The 21,306-nt window shown below is 31.5% G+C and overlaps 2 protein-coding genes across 2 annotated transcripts; both read right to left on the bottom strand.

Annotated features, from left to right (window-relative positions):
* Positions 1 to 256: 256 nt before the first annotated feature.
* On the bottom strand, positions 257 to 21,296 carry LOC122522897 (membralin). The gene is made up of 10 exons (XM_043644260.1): positions 21,036 to 21,296; positions 20,125 to 20,555; positions 19,799 to 20,019; positions 19,405 to 19,621; positions 19,152 to 19,245; positions 18,814 to 19,057; positions 18,614 to 18,704; positions 16,088 to 16,145; positions 8,767 to 8,850; positions 257 to 406 (listed from the first exon to the last, which is right to left on the bottom strand). The coding sequence occupies exons 2-10, from the start codon at positions 20,389 to 20,391 to the stop codon at positions 270 to 272; spliced, it is 1,413 nt and encodes a 470-aa protein (XP_043500195.1). The 5' UTR covers positions 20,392 to 20,555; positions 21,036 to 21,296; the 3' UTR covers positions 257 to 269.
* On the bottom strand, positions 13,272 to 15,527 carry LOC122522894 (cytochrome P450 9e2-like). The gene has a single exon (XM_043644258.1). It carries the CDS (start codon positions 15,474 to 15,476, stop codon positions 13,926 to 13,928), a length of 1,551 nt encoding a protein of 516 aa, XP_043500193.1. The 5' UTR covers positions 15,477 to 15,527; the 3' UTR covers positions 13,272 to 13,925.
* Positions 21,297 to 21,306: the final 10 nt, after the last annotated feature.

Here is a 21,306-nt window from a genome sequence, read left to right as displayed (position 1 = left end):
AAATATATAAAATAATATATATATATACATCGATTATTTTACCATCGTATTCAATATATATTGAAGATATTATTTACGAGTAGTAAACGTACGATACGATACGATACAAGATATTTTACTTGATATATTTACTTGATACTTGGACATATCTTTTCTCCTTATATCTTTTCCTCCCTATTTTTCTATTTTCTTATTTTTATTACATGTATCTCTTGTCTTTTTTTCCTATCAAAATATATATATATATGTATATTTCTTTTCTATTTCTCTTACCTTAACCAATGTCTTTTCGTTACAGGTGTGTGGCAACATATGGCATCGTACTGATCGGCAATCCAAACTATCAATATGATGTAAAATGCAGTTGTGGTATCATTAAAGAACTCCGACATGATAGCTTCCATACCTGTAATAAACGTAATAAATCAATTTTACATAAATATTAGAATTAAAATGTCAAAGTTAAATTATTTTGTCTTTTCAAAATACTTTCGATAAAATATTTAAAGAAAACAAAAAAGAAGAAAAAACAAAACAATATTCTTACGATATTTTTCGAATACGTTTGATTATATCTCTCGCAGGTAAGAATAAGAAGAAGAAGAAGAAGAAGAAAAAATAAATAAAGAAGGAAGTTCTATTTCGTGCACGAAAAAAATGAGAAAAAAGTAGGAATGATAGTGACTAATGATCCTATGCTGTTAAGTTTATAAGACTCGATGCTACCCTCTTCTTAAACATTCTCTCTCTCTCTCTCTTTCTTTCTTTCTTTCTACCTTCTTCCAGTACAAGGATAGACTGAATGTGACTTTCTTTGTAATCAGAAACTCACACGTCGCTCGGTTTCTTCACGATCGTTCGTTTCCTTCCGAAACGTTGAATAAAATTAATCCTATTAATGCCACGCGTGTTGCGTGTGTGCGTGTATGTGTGTTATACATAACTTAAACATCGCATTAGTATACTTCAAATCTATTTAATTGCATTTTTGTTGTTCATCGAGTAAAATTCATATCTGATAAATATATATAAATTATAATATAATATAAAATATATGTAAAATATAATATAATATAATATAAAAATATATGTAAATTATACGTTGCTTATATAATCGCATATTTCAAATAATTAAGAGATAATATTCGCGATCGTAGAAAATGAAAATATTTACTTGAACTAATGTGAACAAAAAAAAAATTAAAAAAAGTAGAATATTTCGTTATAAAAGAAAATTATAATATTATACTATATAACACATACACATTATCTTGATATAAATTGTACATTAGAAAAAAAAAAATATATTAAATTAAATTAAATTAAAAATTAAATTTAACAAACAAAAAAAAAGAAAATAGAGAAACCCATAGTGATAGGGAAAGCATATTTTCGTGGAATCAAAAGTTTAAATAGTAAAGTACGACCTTAATCATGACAAACTCGAAACAATTCGTATACGAAGCGTATAATCGATATTCTCTCTCTCTCTCTCTCTTTCTCTCTTTTTCTGGTAACCGGCTACCATCGAAGATTCGTTCGAGCGCGAGCTGTACTGCTATTAATCGAATAGTTTCCACGCAATTAAAAGTCCGACAGATGGGTACCACGTGATTCGTTGAACGTTTTCCACGATAAAATATTATACGTGAGCTCCTCCCCCGTTATGTGCGTTAAAACGAGACGATGCATGACTCGATCGTGATGATGATGGTGTTGGTGATGGTGTTGGTATTGGTGATGGTGATGGTGATGGTGGTGGTGGTCGCACGCGAATACTCGTTTTTACGTCCGTGCGAAAACGCACATTGAGCCTCTCTTAAATCTCAACGTAGTTACACCGAGTCGATTACGATTCGTTGCAATTTAAATTATGAGATAACTGACTCGATTACACTCTATCTCTATTTCTATCTATCTATCTTTCTATCTATCTATCTATTTATCTATCTATCTCTATTTCACTCTCACTCTCTCACTCTCTCTCTCTCTCTCTTTCTTTCAACGTGAATTTGACTAAACTTGTTAACTTTCTATAAATAATTTTTACGTGTAGTTACTTTAAAACAAAATTTGATCTAATTTGCGAAATTCGTATGATCGTAATTTCGTTGTAATATCGAAACGATGAGATAACTTAATCGATTACCTTCCATAGTTATTTCTTTCTCTTTCTTTAAACGTGGGTTCGATTAATTCGTCGAGTATGCATTAAAAAAAAATAAAAGAAGAAAAGGAAAAGACACGATTCTTGTTTCTCGTATTTAATAAAACAAAAAAGTAATAAATAATAATAAAATGTAAATTGAATTAATTAAATTTAAAAAATTAAAAAATTTATTAAATAATAAAAAAATAAAACTGCGAAATTTATATTACGTATTATAACTTAATTATTTAGCAAACAAAATCAATCCTTCTACTAAATATATGAACTAAACTTTTGAAATTATTTGTTGTCAAAAAAATATATACGAAACCATGAAACGAATCATTTTAAAAATTTGAGAACGGAAATTTACTTTTTTTAAGTTAAATAAAAAGAAGAAGAAAGAAGAAGAAGAAGAAAAACAGCAAGACGAAATAAGAGAATTTAACAAAAGTACCGTAACATTATACGTCTAATATAATAGTGATTGTGTGAGTCTTACTATATCTAATGGCGTGTTTCCTAATGCATTGTAACGATATGGAAAGCCACGGGGGAGCACACGGAAATAATAAAAGAAGTACCGCCATGCCAGGGCGTGTCGTCGGCAGGTCACGAGAGTGTAAAACGAGTACGTTGAAAAATACCCCCGTCTGAAATGTGATTAATAACGCTCGGTATAAGTTGACATGGTTGCAAGTAACATTGACTTCTTAATTCCATCCCGCATGGAAGAAGAAAGAAAAAAAGAAAAAGAAAAAAAACTTGCGATAAGTATAACAGGTTTTTTGCGATTAACAAAGATATGTAAATATACGTAAACACAATTTCTTAGAAAACACGGTTCTACTTTAGTATTGTTGTACGATAATATTTTCTTGTTAACGTCATTTTACTTGATGTTAAATTATTACATTGAAATTTCCATTATCCAACAACTATCCTAGTATTCGAATAACCGTTTATACAATAACGCGATTTGTACTTCAAATAATTAAACGATATAAATTAAACTTTAACGAGTCACTAATATATATTGTATTAATAATATTAATTCGTAACAGGGGATATACACACCTGTATTGTTATTTACTATTTAAACGAATATAATCGAAATCTTTGAATGGATAAACCAAAGTGATTTTTAAAAATAAATTCGTTCCACTTCGTTTTTATTGTGCCGTTAGAGAAATAAAATGGAAAATAACGAAATAATAGTAAATGATAATAATCGTCTCGAGGGAAAAACCTTTTTCGAAGATTCGTTTTTCCTACAAAATATTACGGGGGAAAACAAAGTAAAGAAAGAAAGGAAGATAAAGGAAAAAAAAAAAAAAGAAGAAAAAATAAGAGAAACAAGGACACCGAGAGTATATTATACGTGCTATTGTAGGGGTGGTAAGAATGACGGTGCTAGTGGATAAAGGTAGTCGGAAAGAGGAGGATAAATGAGCCGGAGACTAAGGGCGAAACGTCGGATAATTAGTTTCTTGATCCCGAGACAGAAGGTGACACAAAACACGAAGAAAACAGGGATCTCTAAGAATTCTAATGCCATTGGTGTGACAACTGTCGTTGCTCCTCTTTGTATCCGAAATGCCGTTGGCAACACGTGAACAATTATACATACATATATATATATATACATATTGAACCCTCTTAACACATTGACTACCAATTTGCATTATTGTCTAACACCCCATCAACTACGAGTTATCTCGTCATTTGTTTAAAATCTCGTATACTCTAAATAAATATATAAATATATCAAATATATATTTGAAGAATATCTAAATATATATATTTATAATAATAAATTATATATAAATATAATAATATAAATAAATATATAATAATATATATATATACAAATTTTGAAAATTTTTTGGAATATTTAAATATATATAGAATATAATATATATACAAATTTTGTGAAAATTTTCTTTTATCAAAATCCTGTTAATTAATATACCAAAATAAATAATTATATATATATTAAATAATAATTACACGTACACTCTATATAAAATACTTAACAATATAATAATATTTCTATTTAATTACGAATATTATATCTCCGAAATTAGACGAATAATAATATATCGAATTTAATAATATTTGTAGCATGGAAAATGAGTAGACTCGATTATCAAGGATATTCATTTGAGATTCGATTAAAAATGGTGACATTGCGGGACATGAATCAGTTCTATATCGAGTGTCCTCACGCCGAAAGGGCTTCTTACGTCGGATAATGTCCGGATAATGCACTCATTTAAATGCATGCTAGCCGAGCATTACTTCACGTTGGTAAGCCAAGGGCTCGAAGAGAAAGAGAGAGAGAGAGAGAACCAAGTGTATTAGGTCTGATCGTAATAATAGTACCCTTTTCCCTAGAAACTCTTCTTTTCCTTCATAAAGACGTTCCATTTGGAAGTTAGCTGACATCGAAATACGAAGGAAAAAAATCTTCTCGATTTCGATTCGAACAAACGAATCCCCAACCCCCAACCACTGCCCCCCCCACCCCACCCCTCAGCCCAGCCCATTACGAATACAAAATGAACTTACGATCGATTCCACAAAGTATTATAATTTCGTAAATGCAAAAGGATGTTTGAGAGTATGTTGAAAGTGTAACGTGGTTTGTCTGAAGGAACGAAGGCTAATAATGTGGTTAATCAATGGTCGAGTTATGCTACCGACATTGACTACACCCCGACCGCTGACAATTTCGCACAGACCTCGAAAATCAGCGCGATCTAATGGACATAATATTTCTCGTTGACCGGCCACAATGTCCTTTGAGTATCGTTCAAAAGCTTGCCATTAGAGAATATGTATCTAATATATTATAATAGACACATTTGTATATAAATATGTATAATAAAACTATCTAATAATCTAAAAACTATACTACTAAAAAGTAATTTTAAATAATGCACAAGTATTATTAGATCGTTCCGAAAGTTATTTGCTTAATAAATTTTTATTAACGTAATATTTTATATTATGTGTTACTATATATATATATAGATATTATAATGTTACTATATATATATACATATAGTAACATTATATAAAATATATAAAATTTATAAATCTATATATTTTACTATATATATATGTGTTACTGTATATATACATATATATATATATATACATATAGTAACATTATATAAAATATATAAATCTATATATGTTACTATATATATATATGTGTGTTACTGTATATTATGTGTTACATTTCATTAAATGATATATAATTTATTCTATACTATTATAACTTTTATCTTTTTTTTTATTTTCTATATTATTAATTGTCACAGTAAGATAATATAAAATAATGAAAAATATGGAAAAGAAAATTTTTTTGAGGAATGACCTAATACCTTTATGAAATAAATGAACATTGAGTATATAACGATATTTATTATTTATGAGAGAAGCATAATTCTCTCCATGGCCATTACGTACCATCAGAAACACATCGACACTTTGTTGACAGAGATACAAACCTCACACCGTACGTACCTCTACAAATTTCTCGACAACTACGACGACCAATGGACCACTGGAAATTTCATCAAACATTTCCACCGGAAACAACGATCCCAACAGCTGTACGTTTGACAAGCCTGTTTTCCTACGTTTCACTAGCGGTCAACTCGTGTGGCCTTTATATGTGTGATATACGTGTGAATAACGTTTTGAAAGTTATTTTCACGTGTAGACCCCATTTCTCGAAATACTCTTCAAACAATAGATTCTAACAATGAATATATTTTATCATATCAAACAATTCTTTTTTTATTTTTTTCAATAACAATTCCGATAGGTTTATGCAAAATGATACGCGTTATTGTTAATTTTTTTTTTACACAATTTAAATTTATTTTACCACGCGTGTGTGTGTGTGTGTGTGTGTGTAAAATATATATTTCATCATTTTTATTTTAATAATAAATCTTTTGTCACGATTTTACAACGATTTTAATATCATCAAGAATTTTCCAAACCGTATTAAATTTAATTTGATTTCGAAACGGAGGGGGGAAAAAAAAGAAATAAAAATATATACGAGAACGTTGTTATAAAAAAAAAAAAATCAACAACAACTTTGGAAAATATCAGATTCTTACACACGCGCAAGTATATAACTTTGTTATTACGTTAAATATTCTTCTCGACGATAACGAAAATCTAAGAAAAATTCGAAGGAATAACTAACTCGAGAGAAAAACTTCAGAAAACTCAGAATCTCTCTGTTTGTTAAATGGATGAAAGAGAAAACAATATAAAGAATGCGACATGTTGCTAGTACTCTTGAGAATGCGTTTACAGCATGTTGGGTGGTTGATCATGCGTTACTAACACGCTTTTCTGCCGGTTACTCTCCGTTCTTTTGACATTCCATTATGCAAAATCGTTGTTCCCGAGCGGAAGTAAATGCTGAATGACGCGTGGACGATTTCACAGCGACGTTAGATCGTTGGAACGCATCATTTCAGGCGTCGATTAAATCACGATGTAAACTACCATAAATAATACTCATTTAACAATATAATCGAAAAGAAAAATAATCATAATAATATTACTCGTTATTTTCCTCGAGAAAATTTCAACTCCAAACGAAAGACTAATCGATTTTTTTTATTCATAACTATTAATCATAATATCATATATGCAAATTATTCGAATTCTATCTTGAGTTCCACGAGTGTTGTATAATCCAAAAATTTGTGATCGTAAAATGAAAATCAATTTCGTGCGCTGCTCAAATCAGAGACGAGTTCGAGCCGAAAGAAAATCTTTCCCATAGGTTTGGGGGAAGAAAAAAAGAAGAAATTGCAATATGTATTTTTGTACGAATGCATTCGGATGTTCTATAAAACTCGTTACCACGCGTTCGAAGTAAAACGGGAGTAAGGTAGTATGCAGTAAAAAGGGTAAAGGAAAGGAAAGGAAAGAAGGGGAAGGTAAAGGTTTGGTTGTAGAGGGTCGAAGGAAATCGTGAGGATTTTCAGAGAAGAAACTCGAAGAAGGATGACGGATGAAGGGCAGGAAGCGACACAGGAACCGGAACCCATTACTTCAGATAACAACTTCCCTGAGGCTTCCTTTCCTTTCCTTTCCTTTCCTTCTACAAGTCTACCCTCTCTAAACCCAATATACGCTTGAACGTATATCCCGACACATACATAGAAATGGAAAGAGAGAAAGAGAGAGAGAGAGATAGTAGCAGAGGGTTACAGTCAGCAACGCGAATCCGGAAATTTAACGCTCCTCTTGCCATTTTGCTGGCTCTCGTGCAACTGGTGGCCCCACGATACCGTCGGACCATCCAAACGCGAGTAGAGAATTTTAGGATAAGCCAGTGAAAAGCCAACCAACGTATAATACACACCGACCTATAAGTGTATAAAATATATATGTATATGTATGTGTATGTGTTTGTGTGTGATTATATAATATCGATACATATACGTATATTTGTCTATTTATCTAACAATTATACAAAATCAAAATTTAACTTGACTACACCTATAAGTGTATAAAATATATATATGTATGTGTTTGTGTTTGTGTGTGATTATATAATATCGATACATATACGTATATTTGTCTATTTATCTAACAATTATACAAAATCGAGATTGAATTTGGCTACAAATTGATTATATAAACGAATAATATTAACAGATATTTATATAAAATTAATTGGAAATAATTGAAGAAACTTTTTTTTATCCCTCATTGAACATTTGTCAAATGATATTAATGGCTAAGTGTCAAAGTTGATTTATAAATACCGAGAACAACGACAAGCATGATTTTGATAAATCTGAAATGATTGAATATTTTCGTCAATATCACGAGAATGAATGAATCGTTAACGGACGAGAGAAGGAACAGTATGATCCTTTAACAGGAATGTTGAAATAAATGGAAATGGGCATCGAAACGAGGAGGAACGAGGATAACGAGGACTATGGCAGTACAACACCAACCACCACCACCACCACCATCACCCCCGTGTGACGACCTCTTCCTAAATGGACTTCGAGCGGGTTGCCCAACTGTTGCGCCTTCATCAGAAATTTATGCAGAATCCTCGGTTAACCGTCCCGGCCAATCAGCTTTGTAACAGAGCTAACGTCGTACCGACAAGGGAACGAACAGACTCTCGAAACACGCCACCACCGTTACTGATTTAGTAAAAAGGAGACCTTAAATATTTCATTGAGTCCTTTATACGTGTCTCTCTCTCTTTTTTTTCTGTATATTGGTGTGTGTAAATGTGGAGATTTTTTTTTCTTCTTCTTCTTCTTCTTCAACTTCAACTTCAACTTCAACTTCAACTTCTTCGCTTTATTCTTTCTAAACTCGACGATGTCCAACGTTTAACTCGATTAAGTGCCGAAAGTTACGAAACAACTTTCCTTAAATTTTCGTCAAGATAACGAAATACTCGGAGTGTTTAATATTACCCCGAGTGTTCAAGTGAATATCAACAAAAAAAAGAAAAATAAAATAGAAGAGAAAAATAAGAGATGAGAAAAGGAAAAGGATCCTTATTTTTATTTTATTTCTTTCTTTTGCCATATTATACTCACCGACCAATGCCAGGATAACCGTTAAAAGAGATGCAGCTGGAAACGACACCGGCATGTTGAATTCCAACATTTGTAGGAGATCCACTGTAACAGAATAGAAACAGATTATCGATTAATAATAAACTCTCTCTTTCTCTTTCTTTCTTTCTTTCTCTCGTTCATTTTTCACGTGACATTAATCGACTTTTTAATAATCCTACCCTTCTTTGAGCCTTGAATGTTTGAAAAAACAAAAAAAAATTCCCCAATGAACTAACAAGAAAAGTTGAACAACGTTACCCAAAAGTAATTCGTTTGTTTCTCAACCAACAAAATCCTATTCTCTGAATTTACTTAACGAATTTGTTCACAATTAATTGTATAAATTTGCTAAATAAATAAATAAATAAATAAATAAATAAATAAATACACGTAAGAATTAATGAAATAAATAATCGGAATATAAAATTACAAAAAAAAAAAAAAGAAAAACCAACAAGATAATAATCATAGAATAAATGTATACATGATTCATGATATCGTTGAAATACATATTACACACGATACTTCAATGAAACATAATATCATCGATGCCGTGCAAGCCGGTATAAGTATATCTATGAATTTAATATTTATTAGATTTCCGGGGAGGATCTTCGCTTGGCAGGAGGTTATTATGAAAGTGGAACATTCTGAAGGCATCGAGGTCGAAGCGTTCGTTCGAGGAAGAAGCAGGGGGGAGGGGAGGGAGGGAGGGAGGAAGGACACTTCGAAACTCGATAAAAATTAATTTCAAAACTTTGTCAATCTTGATTTAAATTCTCTCGAAGTTTGCGTCCCCCGTTACCTGTACACCGTCGTCGCGATAAAACCAAAATCCGTACTGAGTAATTCTAGAAGAACTAATACGTATTTCTATCTCTATCACGCTCCCCTTCTCTCTCTCTCTCTATCTATCTCTCTTTGATCATCGGATACGCCATGTTAAAAATGCACGAACGATCAAAAAAAAAGAAGAGAGAAAAAGATAAGAATATTAAAAAATTATAAAAAATACGGAATGAGGATGGTGGTGGTGATGGTGGTCGCAAGTTCCTAGATGATTTTTACAAATAAATTACACCTTTTTTTTTTAATTTTCTCTCGCGTATAATCTCTCTCGTAAGACTAATCTTAAAAAAAGAAATTGATTTTTAAATCAAACATTTGAACCCCCATCTATTTGAACGAGATCAAAATGAAAACAATATTTCGATTATGTTATAAACTAATGCATCAATTTTTCGTGTTACTTTTTTTCTTTCTTTCTCTCTCTCTCTCTTTCTCTTTCTCATACATACACACACAAGTACATTCTTTTTTCCTTTATTTCCATGCGTCGTGTCCTCCACGGTGTCTTTTTTTTTTACGATACGAGCTGCATCGTCGGTTACAAATTTTCTCGACAGTCCTGGAGATTCAATGAATTTTAGATTTTAAGTTATCGCCAACTAACTGCCGTTCCCCGGTTGGTTATTAAAAAACTCCATGGCGTCTTACTTCGCGTCCCCTCTACTTATAACACAGTTTTCTACCTACAAACCACACACCACTATCTCGTTTACCGCATACTAACATCTTTTCTTTTCTTTTTCTTTTTTCTTTTTTTTTCTTTTTATTTTTTTCTTTCCTACCCCGTCAGAGCAATATACGCGTCCTCGTTGTTTCTAACCCCTCGTCGCGTTCTCTTTTCCATGAGAAAAGATAATTCGAAAGAATTTGCTGAATAAAATCAAAACAAACGTGCTATAAGAACGATATAAAGATAAAAAAAGAAAGAAAGAAAAAGTATTAATTAAAAGATGACTAATGGTCATATATTTAAATATCGATACACTCGAAAAAATAACGTATTTCGATTAGGAGTACGATGAACCCAATTATAACTCGAAGTTTGATTAAAAAAAGAAAATAATTAAAGTCACGTTCCACGTGTACGTTTTGAGAGCCGTTACTTTTTATTATCTTATTTATTAAAAAATTAATATAAAAATATTTGTAATATCCTTTACACTACCACCACATACGTGTGCATACACAGATATACAATATCGAATCATCTTCACACTTAAATGAACGTTCCCATCCGTGTAATCGATCAAAAAAAAGATTTCAAGATACTCGGGTTGTCAACAAGATCGATCAAACTTAATCGATAATATCGATCTTCGAGATGACGCAAAATATCTGACAATGAGTATATATCTACGAAACGATAACGAGAAAGGTGACTTTTTTCACCCAAGGACTTCGGAATATTGATAATATTCCAAAAGAATGAAAGTATAAATTGATAGAAAATTCAGATAATAAAGTTGATTGGTTCAAAACGAGAAACGATAAAATAACAAAGACGAAAATAAATATCGATGGAATATACATAAGACGAGTTAAACTTTAATAAAAATTGCCAGAAAATGTGAAACATTCGAAATTCTAAGAATAAAACATAGAAATAACTGTGCAAAGAGAGAGAGGGAAAATAACACTGATTTTTTGTTTTTTAAATACAAATTTGCATTTCAAACGATTACCTTACGAAAATATGTTTAGACTATCAGATGGTATTACGATGTAATAATAAATATTTGTAGAAATACGTATATGTATATATGTTCGTAATTATGAAAGTGGTGTAACCATAAATCATATATCTCTTGTTTCGAGATATTTAAAGAATTACATTTGAATATTAAATAAATTCTATATAATATTGAAACAACAAAAACTATCCAACGTTTCATCATTTTTGATAATATCGTGAAAATTACATTGAATTAATTTCATTTCAAATAATTTCGTGTGAAATGACTATTAAACTTATTATTTTTGTCTTTTAAATTTTAACTTAGACACACATTCATAATTATAAGCATACATACACACAAACACACACATATATATATCTTTTTTCATAATATTTTTTGTATTGACTGATAAATTTATTATTTTTTTCTTTCAAATTTTAAATTAGACACACATTCATAATTATGAGCATACATACACACAAACACACACACATATATATATATGTGTATCTTTTTTCATAATATTTTTAGTATTTTTCGTCGAATTGAACGGATCGATCGTCTTAACGAAACGGAGCATCACCAAAGCGTTAGTCAAACAAAATGACAAATTGAACATCCCCCTTTCCTCCAATCGGTCGTCTAGTTCAAAGATAAAGTCGAGCGGTAGGAAGGTACAAAGCGATATTCCAGGAAGTTGGCAGGAGCTTTGAAGAAGAAACTTAGCTCGGGACGTACACATAAAGAGAGAGAGAGAGAGAGATCTGATGCCAAGAGGAAGGAAACGACGAGTAAGATACCGATTTAGAAGATACCTTTGCTTTCGAAGATGTTTGCCGACTACCCACCACCGAACCACCCGCTTGATTTTGCCATGGGTCAAATTTATATGCAACCAAGAGAAAAAAGATTCGACATCCTGTAAACAATCGAACTCTTTCTCTCTCTCTCTCTCTCTTTCTCTCTGTATTATACGTATATCGATAGAAAACTAAAAATCTAGAATATCAAACAACATAACATGAAAAATGTGATTCCTTTGGAAAGATACTTTTCTTTCCTTATCGGATAAAATTTGTTTTAAAACAAAAATATTCTTATTTCGTTCGTCAGACATTTGTTTTTCTTTTTTTTCTTTTTTTTTTGGATAAATATTCGTAATACAATTGCGAGAAAAATATCGTTAATAATTAACAACCAATCACCCCCTCCCCTTCCACGATGATATTTTCTTTGTTGTTGTCTTACAAATACAGATTCGTAATATTTTAATAACAAGTCTCTTTATTATTATTATTATATACATTATTATTGCAATTAACTTACGAGATGTGTCAAATTTAATTATCTTATCGCTATTCGATTAAATGATAATTCTTTAAAATGTTTTTGAAAGAATCCACGAGTATTCACGATACTGATAATTACGGGGGATGAGAGGATGGGAGGTGGAGTGGGGGGTAGGCATAGAAGAAAGATTCTCTACACATTTTCTACGCATTTGTAATATTATCAACTTCTACGACATCGTTCTCTTAAGAAGACTTCAATCAACAACATTGTTGCAACAACATTGCAATTTCTCAGAAAGTATAAATAATTCATGTCAAACGTGTTGGCTCGGACTCAATTAATGTCGAGGTTGCACATCCATTGAGATCGGAGTCTCGCATTTTATCAGATTTGCATCGCAAAAACAATAATAATCTAAAGAAAAAAAAAATTGTTCCAAATTTATTTCTTTGTAAAAAAAAAAAAAAAAGAAGAAGAAACCCCCTCTCACCTTCTCATTTCTATTTCCTGAAATTATTTCTACAACGAAATTCGTAGACGTATATCAAAAAAAAAATTTATTATTACGATTTAATTATCATTAATTTAATTATTAAAAATACATGTGTTTTATTTTAATTTGTTCGCAAAAAAGAAAAATAATACAATACTTATTTCTCTTTTCCATTTGCCATTCTAAAATTGTACACATTGTAATTCGTATATTTATTTAAAAAAAAAAAAAAATAATTACGATTAATTATAATTAATTTCATTTTTATAATATAATATATATATAATATTATAATAAATCAGGTTAAATATGAATTAGATTAAATAGAGAAATTAAAAGATACATCACACTAATATGATAGAACATGATTCAGTGTAATGATATAGAAGTAAATAGGTATGTATGTATATATTATATAATATATATATATATATATATATATACATATTTCCTCTTATTGATCTCTCACGTAGCTTGTTAGTAATACATAATTCGAAAACGTCAATGCAGCAATTCAATACAATGAATCGTGAATACTCATTAGCGAATATTATCCTCATTATCGGGCATTAGGCCTACTATTCAAGCTGCGATAGTGCTTATGGCTTTACGTACAATTTAAAAAGAAAAAATTAGATTAACGTATAAAGCTATTTATCGATTGGAGAATTGTTTCAACGAGATATGAGATAAATCAATTTAATTTCAAATAATATTTCTCGCATCGTCAACATCGAGTAAACATTTCGACGATGAATAATCAAAGATTATGCATTAACGTTATTTTCAAAAATAACTGATTAGAACAAATCGATCGATATCAATGTTTACTTTTTGTCTAAATCTTGTCTTAATTCTAAACTAACCCAAAATCCACCTTTGATCTTCAGATTGAACGATTTGTTATCGAACTCAACCGGATCAACGGTTTTACTCGTACGTTTGATAATAAATTTCTTAAGTATATTAATTATAACTACTTTCGTTTCCATTAATGCGAAACGTTCGCCGATACATTTTCTAGGACCTAAGCCAAACGGGAAGAAAGTGTAAGGATTGATATTGTGTTTGTTTTCTTCGTTAAATCTTTCCGGATCGAATTTGTCCGGATCCGGGAAGTATTTCGGATCGTGATGAAAACCATACATTGGAATCCAAAGACTGGTGTCAGGTTCGATAATTGTTTCTTTGCCACCCGGTACCAATGGAGGAAGGACTGTACGTTTCGCGCAAAGTCTATCCATAAAAACTGCAGGTGGATATTTTCTTAAAGTCTCGTTTATAACCATTTCCAGATAGGTCAATTTAGAAAGATCCTCGTAATTAAGTTCCCCGTTGGCTTGTAGCAACGCTTCGTCAATTTCCTCGCGTAATCTATTTTGAATATCTTCATGTATCGATAATTCATAAACCATAAAACACATCAATGTCGATGACGTATCGAAACCAGCCAGGAAAAAGATAAAAGCTTGAGCTACGATATCTTGAATATCCAAATTGCTGGATTCTTTGTCTCTGGCTTGTATCAACAGATGAATCATATCCGGTCTGATGATACCTTGTTCATCTCGTGCCTTTACAGTCTCGCGTACGATATCGTTGAAGAATTGAGCAGTCGACGATGTTAAAAAACCGATTCTTAATAATTTCATTAATCCAGGGCAAACCCGTAATAAGGTGAACTTGATCGCATTCAATAAACCATTAAAGTTGCTTGATTCTGCACCCTTTTGAAAAAAAATATTATCCCTGTCCTTCATAGAATTTACCGAAATCCCAAATGCTACAGTAGCGATCACGTCATTGGTATATCTCGTAAAAGCATCCTTCATCTCGACTTCTTTAGCAGCTTCCGGATGTTCCACGAAATAATTAACGAATTCGTCTGAACACTTGGACACGAGCTCGAGCATAAATCTCATTTTGCTCGCGGTAAAGGACGGGCTCAAAGTGTTCCTCATTTCCTTCCAACGTTCCCCACGTAACGAGAATACGTTTTTACCGAAAACCGGGTCGATATTTTCGTCAACGAATGCACGATGATCGGGAAAATGATCGAATTGTTTCACCGTGATATCCTTCAATAATTCTGGATCGCGTATTATCAAAAGGGGTGATATAAAATCCATGCTGCCAATGTATTTGGCCCCTGGCACTTCTGTATACATTATCTTACTGTAATCTACAAAGGACGTTTTACTGAACAACATTTTCCAATTGATACCGAATAAAGGAAAATTTAATGCAGTTGGTACACCTTTCTTCTTCCAATATGTATATTGAAAGTAAAATACCGATATCACTCTGATCGCGATTATAACGATCAGAGTAATTAAAAGTATGTAAAAACTGGAGGATGGTAAAAAAGACAACTCCATCGTGACGGACGTCGAATAAACTACTGACAGTTCCAACGATAAGCAACAGAATATGAGGATAGCTGCCATAAAGGATTTTTATCTTTGTCTTGAACGAATGAAGTCAAAGAGAAGGGGAATGATGATACAAACGAGAAAGAGAGAGAGAGAGAGAGAGACACGCGCAAAGAGTAAGAGAGAAATATCTGACGTAACTCACTAAACAATCATTACGTCATCGTACCGTTTATCTTTAATGATAGTAATCGTGTCATTATACGTGTTTATTGCATCGCATTTTACGATGCATACGTTTATGGAAATAATAGTTTAAAATACAAATCTGTGTTCTATATTATTAAATTATAATTAGAGTCATGTTATGCATGAAAAACAAAAACATATATAAAAATTAATTGTAAAATTCAATATGACTAATTAACTTTTCAGATAAAAGAAAACAAGATTAGAGAAAGAAAGAAAGAGAGAGAGAGAGAGAAAGAAAAGAATTAAAGCGCTACGCTTCATTTTTTTTTTTTTTAATTGTTTATATCTCAAAGTCTTTCTTTCTAATCTAATCATAAGACGATGATATTTACCTTCCAATATTAATAACAACAATTATAACTTACCGATAAAAATGAAGATCTGGTGATGAGAATAACGAAGCAACATAGATATCGAGACAGTCTGAAACAATGGAAAATATTGCATTGTAAGAATATAAATCGATCGACAAGATTAATAAAAAAAAATAATAAAACGAAATAAAACACAAATATAAAAGTATCAAAATATATATGACAAAATTATTCATGTATCAATGTATAAAAATGAGCGCGAAATTTTTTGTTTTCGAATTATTCTCGTACAAGGTTGATGATCGTAATGGTGTTAGAAAAAAAAAAAAAAAAATAAAAAATAAAAAACAAAAATTATATTTTTTCTATGCTCGAGAAATATCGTTCGTTACTGAGATTCCTTTTGCACGCTTAATTCCTCCTCGTATACTCGAGTTTAGCTCGAGCCCGGAGTTGTTTTCATTATGTAGAATACTATCTCTAGCGTGAGGATAGAAACGAAGTTACAAAGAGAGAGAGAGAGAGAGAGAGAAAACGCGTTAACCTTTACCGTTCTCTCTATCTCGTAGAACAGATTCTGAATCGGAAGGGGGTGGGGTGGGGTGAGGAGGAGGGTTGGGTGGAGGATTTGCTTCCGTTAATATTTCGTAGAGGCACAGTAGTTTCAACAGTAGCAGCAGAACATTGGAGTCTCTGGCTCTGAGAAAGGTTTAGCATCGAGTAAATTGGAAAGCGGGACGGTCGCACTCGGTTACCGGGTTGAACGAATGATGCAATTGTATTTCGACCCGTAGAAATTGAAGTACCACCTGACACCCTACCGAAGATAATCTATTATCGAGTGAGATGCCCAATAACTGTAAACCGGGACGACGAAGCATCCATCCCTTTTTCGAGAAATTCTGCTTTGGAAAATCGTTATCGATTTCTTCTTGTTTCATCATCCCCCCCTTCCCCTTCTCCTTGTCCCCTGCCCCCACCCCCGCCCCGATCATCCCATCCCCGTTCCGCCCCTTATCTTTATTTTTTATTTTTATCCTCTGTCATTTCCTCTCATTCGATAATAGTCGAGAATACATCTAACTCTATATTGATAACTAATTCTTTCTCATTCTATCACACATTATCGCGCTTTTGCTACTGACTTATATTAAAAAAAAAAAAAAAATAAAAAATATGTTCTTCAACTCTTTGCCATTCGTATGATACTCGAAAAAGTGTTCTTCCTATATTTTCTTCTTTTGTTCTGTAATATTATATAATAGATAATTTAAAGGAGCAACAGAAATTGATCACACGGTATAATATCTCTTTTTCTAAATAATATAAAATTGTTTCTATAACAACATATAAATACCGAATAACATTGACGAATGAGGTCGAAAATGATGAATATGAAAAAAATAATAGAATAATCGTATGACATAAATATAAATATAACAAGAAAATGAAAGAGATATTTCGAGGAGTGTTAATGAAGAGGGTAAATTTGGAATGGTAGCACGAGCATCGTATGCACATGACAGAACGGATAGGTGTGATATACGGGACGGACAACAGTCGCGTACACGTGACCGCTGTGTAGACCGTTTGCAGGAAGAGGGAGGAAGGCGGTAGCATTCGAAGGCAAAGTACCTTTAAAGCGAACTCAAATTCACGTGTAACAGCACGAGCGTAACTAGAACTCCGCCCTCCTTTCCCCGTTTCCTGCTATTCCTCCTCGATTACCATCAATCGAAGCATTCATAAGGGTCGCGTATAATGGAAGAAAATCGATGAACATGTACACCCTAGAGTATATTATATTTTTTGATTCGTTACAGGAAGAACACTAGAATATTGTTCTATCTTTCCCCTTTTTTTTTTTTTTTTTTATATATAAAAGAAATCTCCTAATAAAAGGAGACGAACGATGATCGTGATAATAATTGTTATTCATCCTAAACACCTTCCGGAATGATTGAATTTGGTTTTACATAGTGATGAGAGAATTCCTAACAAATACTGTAATTCCGGTCATGGGATAACACGATGTATTTCATGACAATTTGATACAAAATTACCGGCCTGGGGCCACCACAACGAATATGATGCCCCTAATAACGTTGATTTATACCACCGGTTCAACTCCAAAGGGATCGCTGTGATGAGGACAGGGGAGGGTTGAAAGTCTATGTGCGAGTTGCCTCGCCGGGTGGTTAGTTTAAATTGATTGCCATATCCTTTTACACGCCCTGCTCTATCGTGTAGGTAATCTGACGGAAAGGAATAACTCTGCATCGAAAACGTATACGTGAAAGTAAATTTAACTTGAGTCTTCGTACGGTATTACCTTTCCAAACGATACATCAAGAGCTCACTTTTGATGTCAAACGTCAACGTGCCATAGCGATCCGTCTCGTCAAATGACGAGGAAAAAAAAATAGAAACAACAAGATATGAAGATACGAATAAAAAAGATCTAACCCTTCTCTAGGATTTCATAAAGCAAATTAACGAAGATTCGTTTGCTTATTGTATACAGAGATAAGAAAGATGATATGTAAAAACAAAAAACGCTATATAAATAATACTTACGAATACTAGCATAATGAAAAATGCAGCGAGATACGATGTTTTGGCCATCCACATGCTAACAAAACGATAATGTTCACCGGTTACAACATTTCTAAAACAAATAAGATAAATATATATATATATATATACGTGTGATAATACAATTAATAAAAATATATATTTATTTCGTATATTATTGTACTACATATTGTTTTACTTACCTCAAGAAACCTTTATTATCTTCGTGCTCTGCTAATGTCTTAATACTTGCCATTAGCAGATCATCGTAACCTAAGAATTCGTCTAGTATTAATCTTGAAAATGCATCTCCAAAACATTTATCATTTAATGGATCCAACGTGACAATTTTCACCGATATGTTTAATTGTTCTCGTTTTTCAGGAGGTAATCTCAAGTAGCCATACTCCAATGAATATTCCACGATGTATCCATCCTCTGGAAGAACTAATGACAAATAATTAATATTTCAAATTAATTAAACATTTTATGTGTGTATATATATATATATATAAGTAATAATAATTATATAAATATTTACCTGGTCTTGATGTCTTCTCGGAATCCGTAGCATGTTCTTTTGAAGAGTGAATCTCTTTATCTTTATCATATGCTTCCGCCTTCGTCGCATTACCCTGTCGTGCATTTACCAGTTATAATATGTTTAACATATATTTAATCGATGTCTAAAATAAATTATACTACTTCACGTTCTACTAATATTTCATTTCATTTATTTATTTTGAAATTTAAAATAAAAGTCGTTATTTTAAATAATCTATTTGAAAGTATACCTCTAATCTTTCTCCATTTATATCAGACCCAGTTAATGATGGACTTCTCGTTGCATTAGATGTACTTAAGTTCGGATACTGCGTTTCTCCAAAAATTGTTGTACTGGTTATATCCGCATTGTTTACAGGTAAAGTAACATTTTCGTAGTTATTTTCGGTAGACAGATGAATGGTATCTCGCCCTTCGTCGACAGAAGATGGCTCGATATTGATAAGCCTATTAAATAATTTATTCTATTGTTAAAATACAAAATAATCTACCATTTTATGATAAAAATACAAATGATCATAAATCTCTGAATGAAGATTATTTTAAATAATATATAATAAATTTTATCATAACTAGCATTATATACTAGCATATATATATTATTGGAATAATAATCATACTTACCCATCTTGCAACAGTATCCCAATATCATTCTTTTCTTGTCGTAACTTCTCTTCTTTTGCATAACTTTTTTCTATACTATAATCTTCGCCCTTATTTCTAAGAATCTCTACCCTTAATATACCTTCACGTGGCCAATCATCTTTTATATGCTCTAAACAATTTATAGGTGCTCGTGAAAAGACTATGTGAATATAAGTGAGTACAAAAAAAGCCAATATTGCCTAGAAAAAAACAAAATATATGTATATATAATCTGTTAACCAGTTTTCTTCTATGTTATATTGTAATAATTTTCTATTACTTATCTCTCTTTAACATATACTTACTTTGAACAAAACTATGAACTCTATAAATCTTCTAACAGGTCGTGGAAATGTTCGTGCATAAGCTAATGCAGCCTTGATAAAAACTGCATGAAATAATCTATCTCGCACATTAAATAATGGATTCTGATTATTATTATTCCTCGCAGTATTCATATTATTATTATTTAAAACTGGTCCGTTAACACCAGTGAGAGTACGATTATTATGTGAAACTGTGCCATTTTGATTATTAGGTACTGGAGCAGTAGCAGCATCGGGTTGTGACATTGTAACAATAAGAATTTTTGTTATTTCTATAGACAATATAATTTAAGTATAATAACTTGTAATAGATACTCAAAGGATTTTCATATATCTTATGTTTATATGCGCTGTTAATAAATATTTATATGCGCTGTTTGACATTTCCCACTGATTATTACAAACTTATCCTGAAACAGAAACAAAGAAAAAAGATATAGTTTATTAATAAGATAAGTAATATAATAAAATTAAATGAAAAGCAGTGTTACAATTAAACTTAACCTGCAATGTGATAAATTACCGATATATAAAGTATTACCTTGAATTACATACGTCAAAATATCTCATTATCATGATTAAATTTATTAGTAATAATTCTTATTATATAAAACAATACAATTCTTGCTTTTATTTACTTTATCAATTAAAATATGCAATAGAGAGAAAAGTCAAGTGTCATATTATGAAGAAACGTTCAGTTACGTAATTAACAGTGCGAAAAAGTTCTATTATGGAGCATTAAGAAGCATTAAAAAAACGTTACATATTCCATATTTTTTTCTAAACATGTTATGATTAGACTAAATCGATATTATATCCATAACATATGAAACTTTACTAATCTATCTACTGTTTGAACTTTCTGTGTAAAATCTGGCATGCCATACCTTATTTAAAAGCGAAGTAAAAATATCGTTATCTTATTTAAATCAATGTTTTTGTTTTTATTTACGTTACCGCATTACTTATTAATAGTTTTCTAACTTTATAAACGCAATACAATGATCATGAAATTGTCACTTCATCATCATATGTTTTGATACCCGTCAGCTTACAATACTCGCATATACTAACTAGAAATAAGTATGGAAATCTCTAGTAACATTTAGTGGACAATTTCTAATCGACACGAGCGCCATTTAGAAGAGTCGGTAATAT

This window comes from Polistes fuscatus, unplaced genomic scaffold (genome assembly GCF_010416935.1).
Source record: "Polistes fuscatus isolate 324 unplaced genomic scaffold, CU_Pfus_HIC Scaffold6, whole genome shotgun sequence".
Classification (NCBI taxonomy): domain Eukaryota; kingdom Metazoa; phylum Arthropoda; class Insecta; order Hymenoptera; family Vespidae; genus Polistes; species Polistes fuscatus.
Note: the sequence above shows the minus strand (reverse complement) of the source record. Positions and strands in the feature narration are given on the sequence as shown.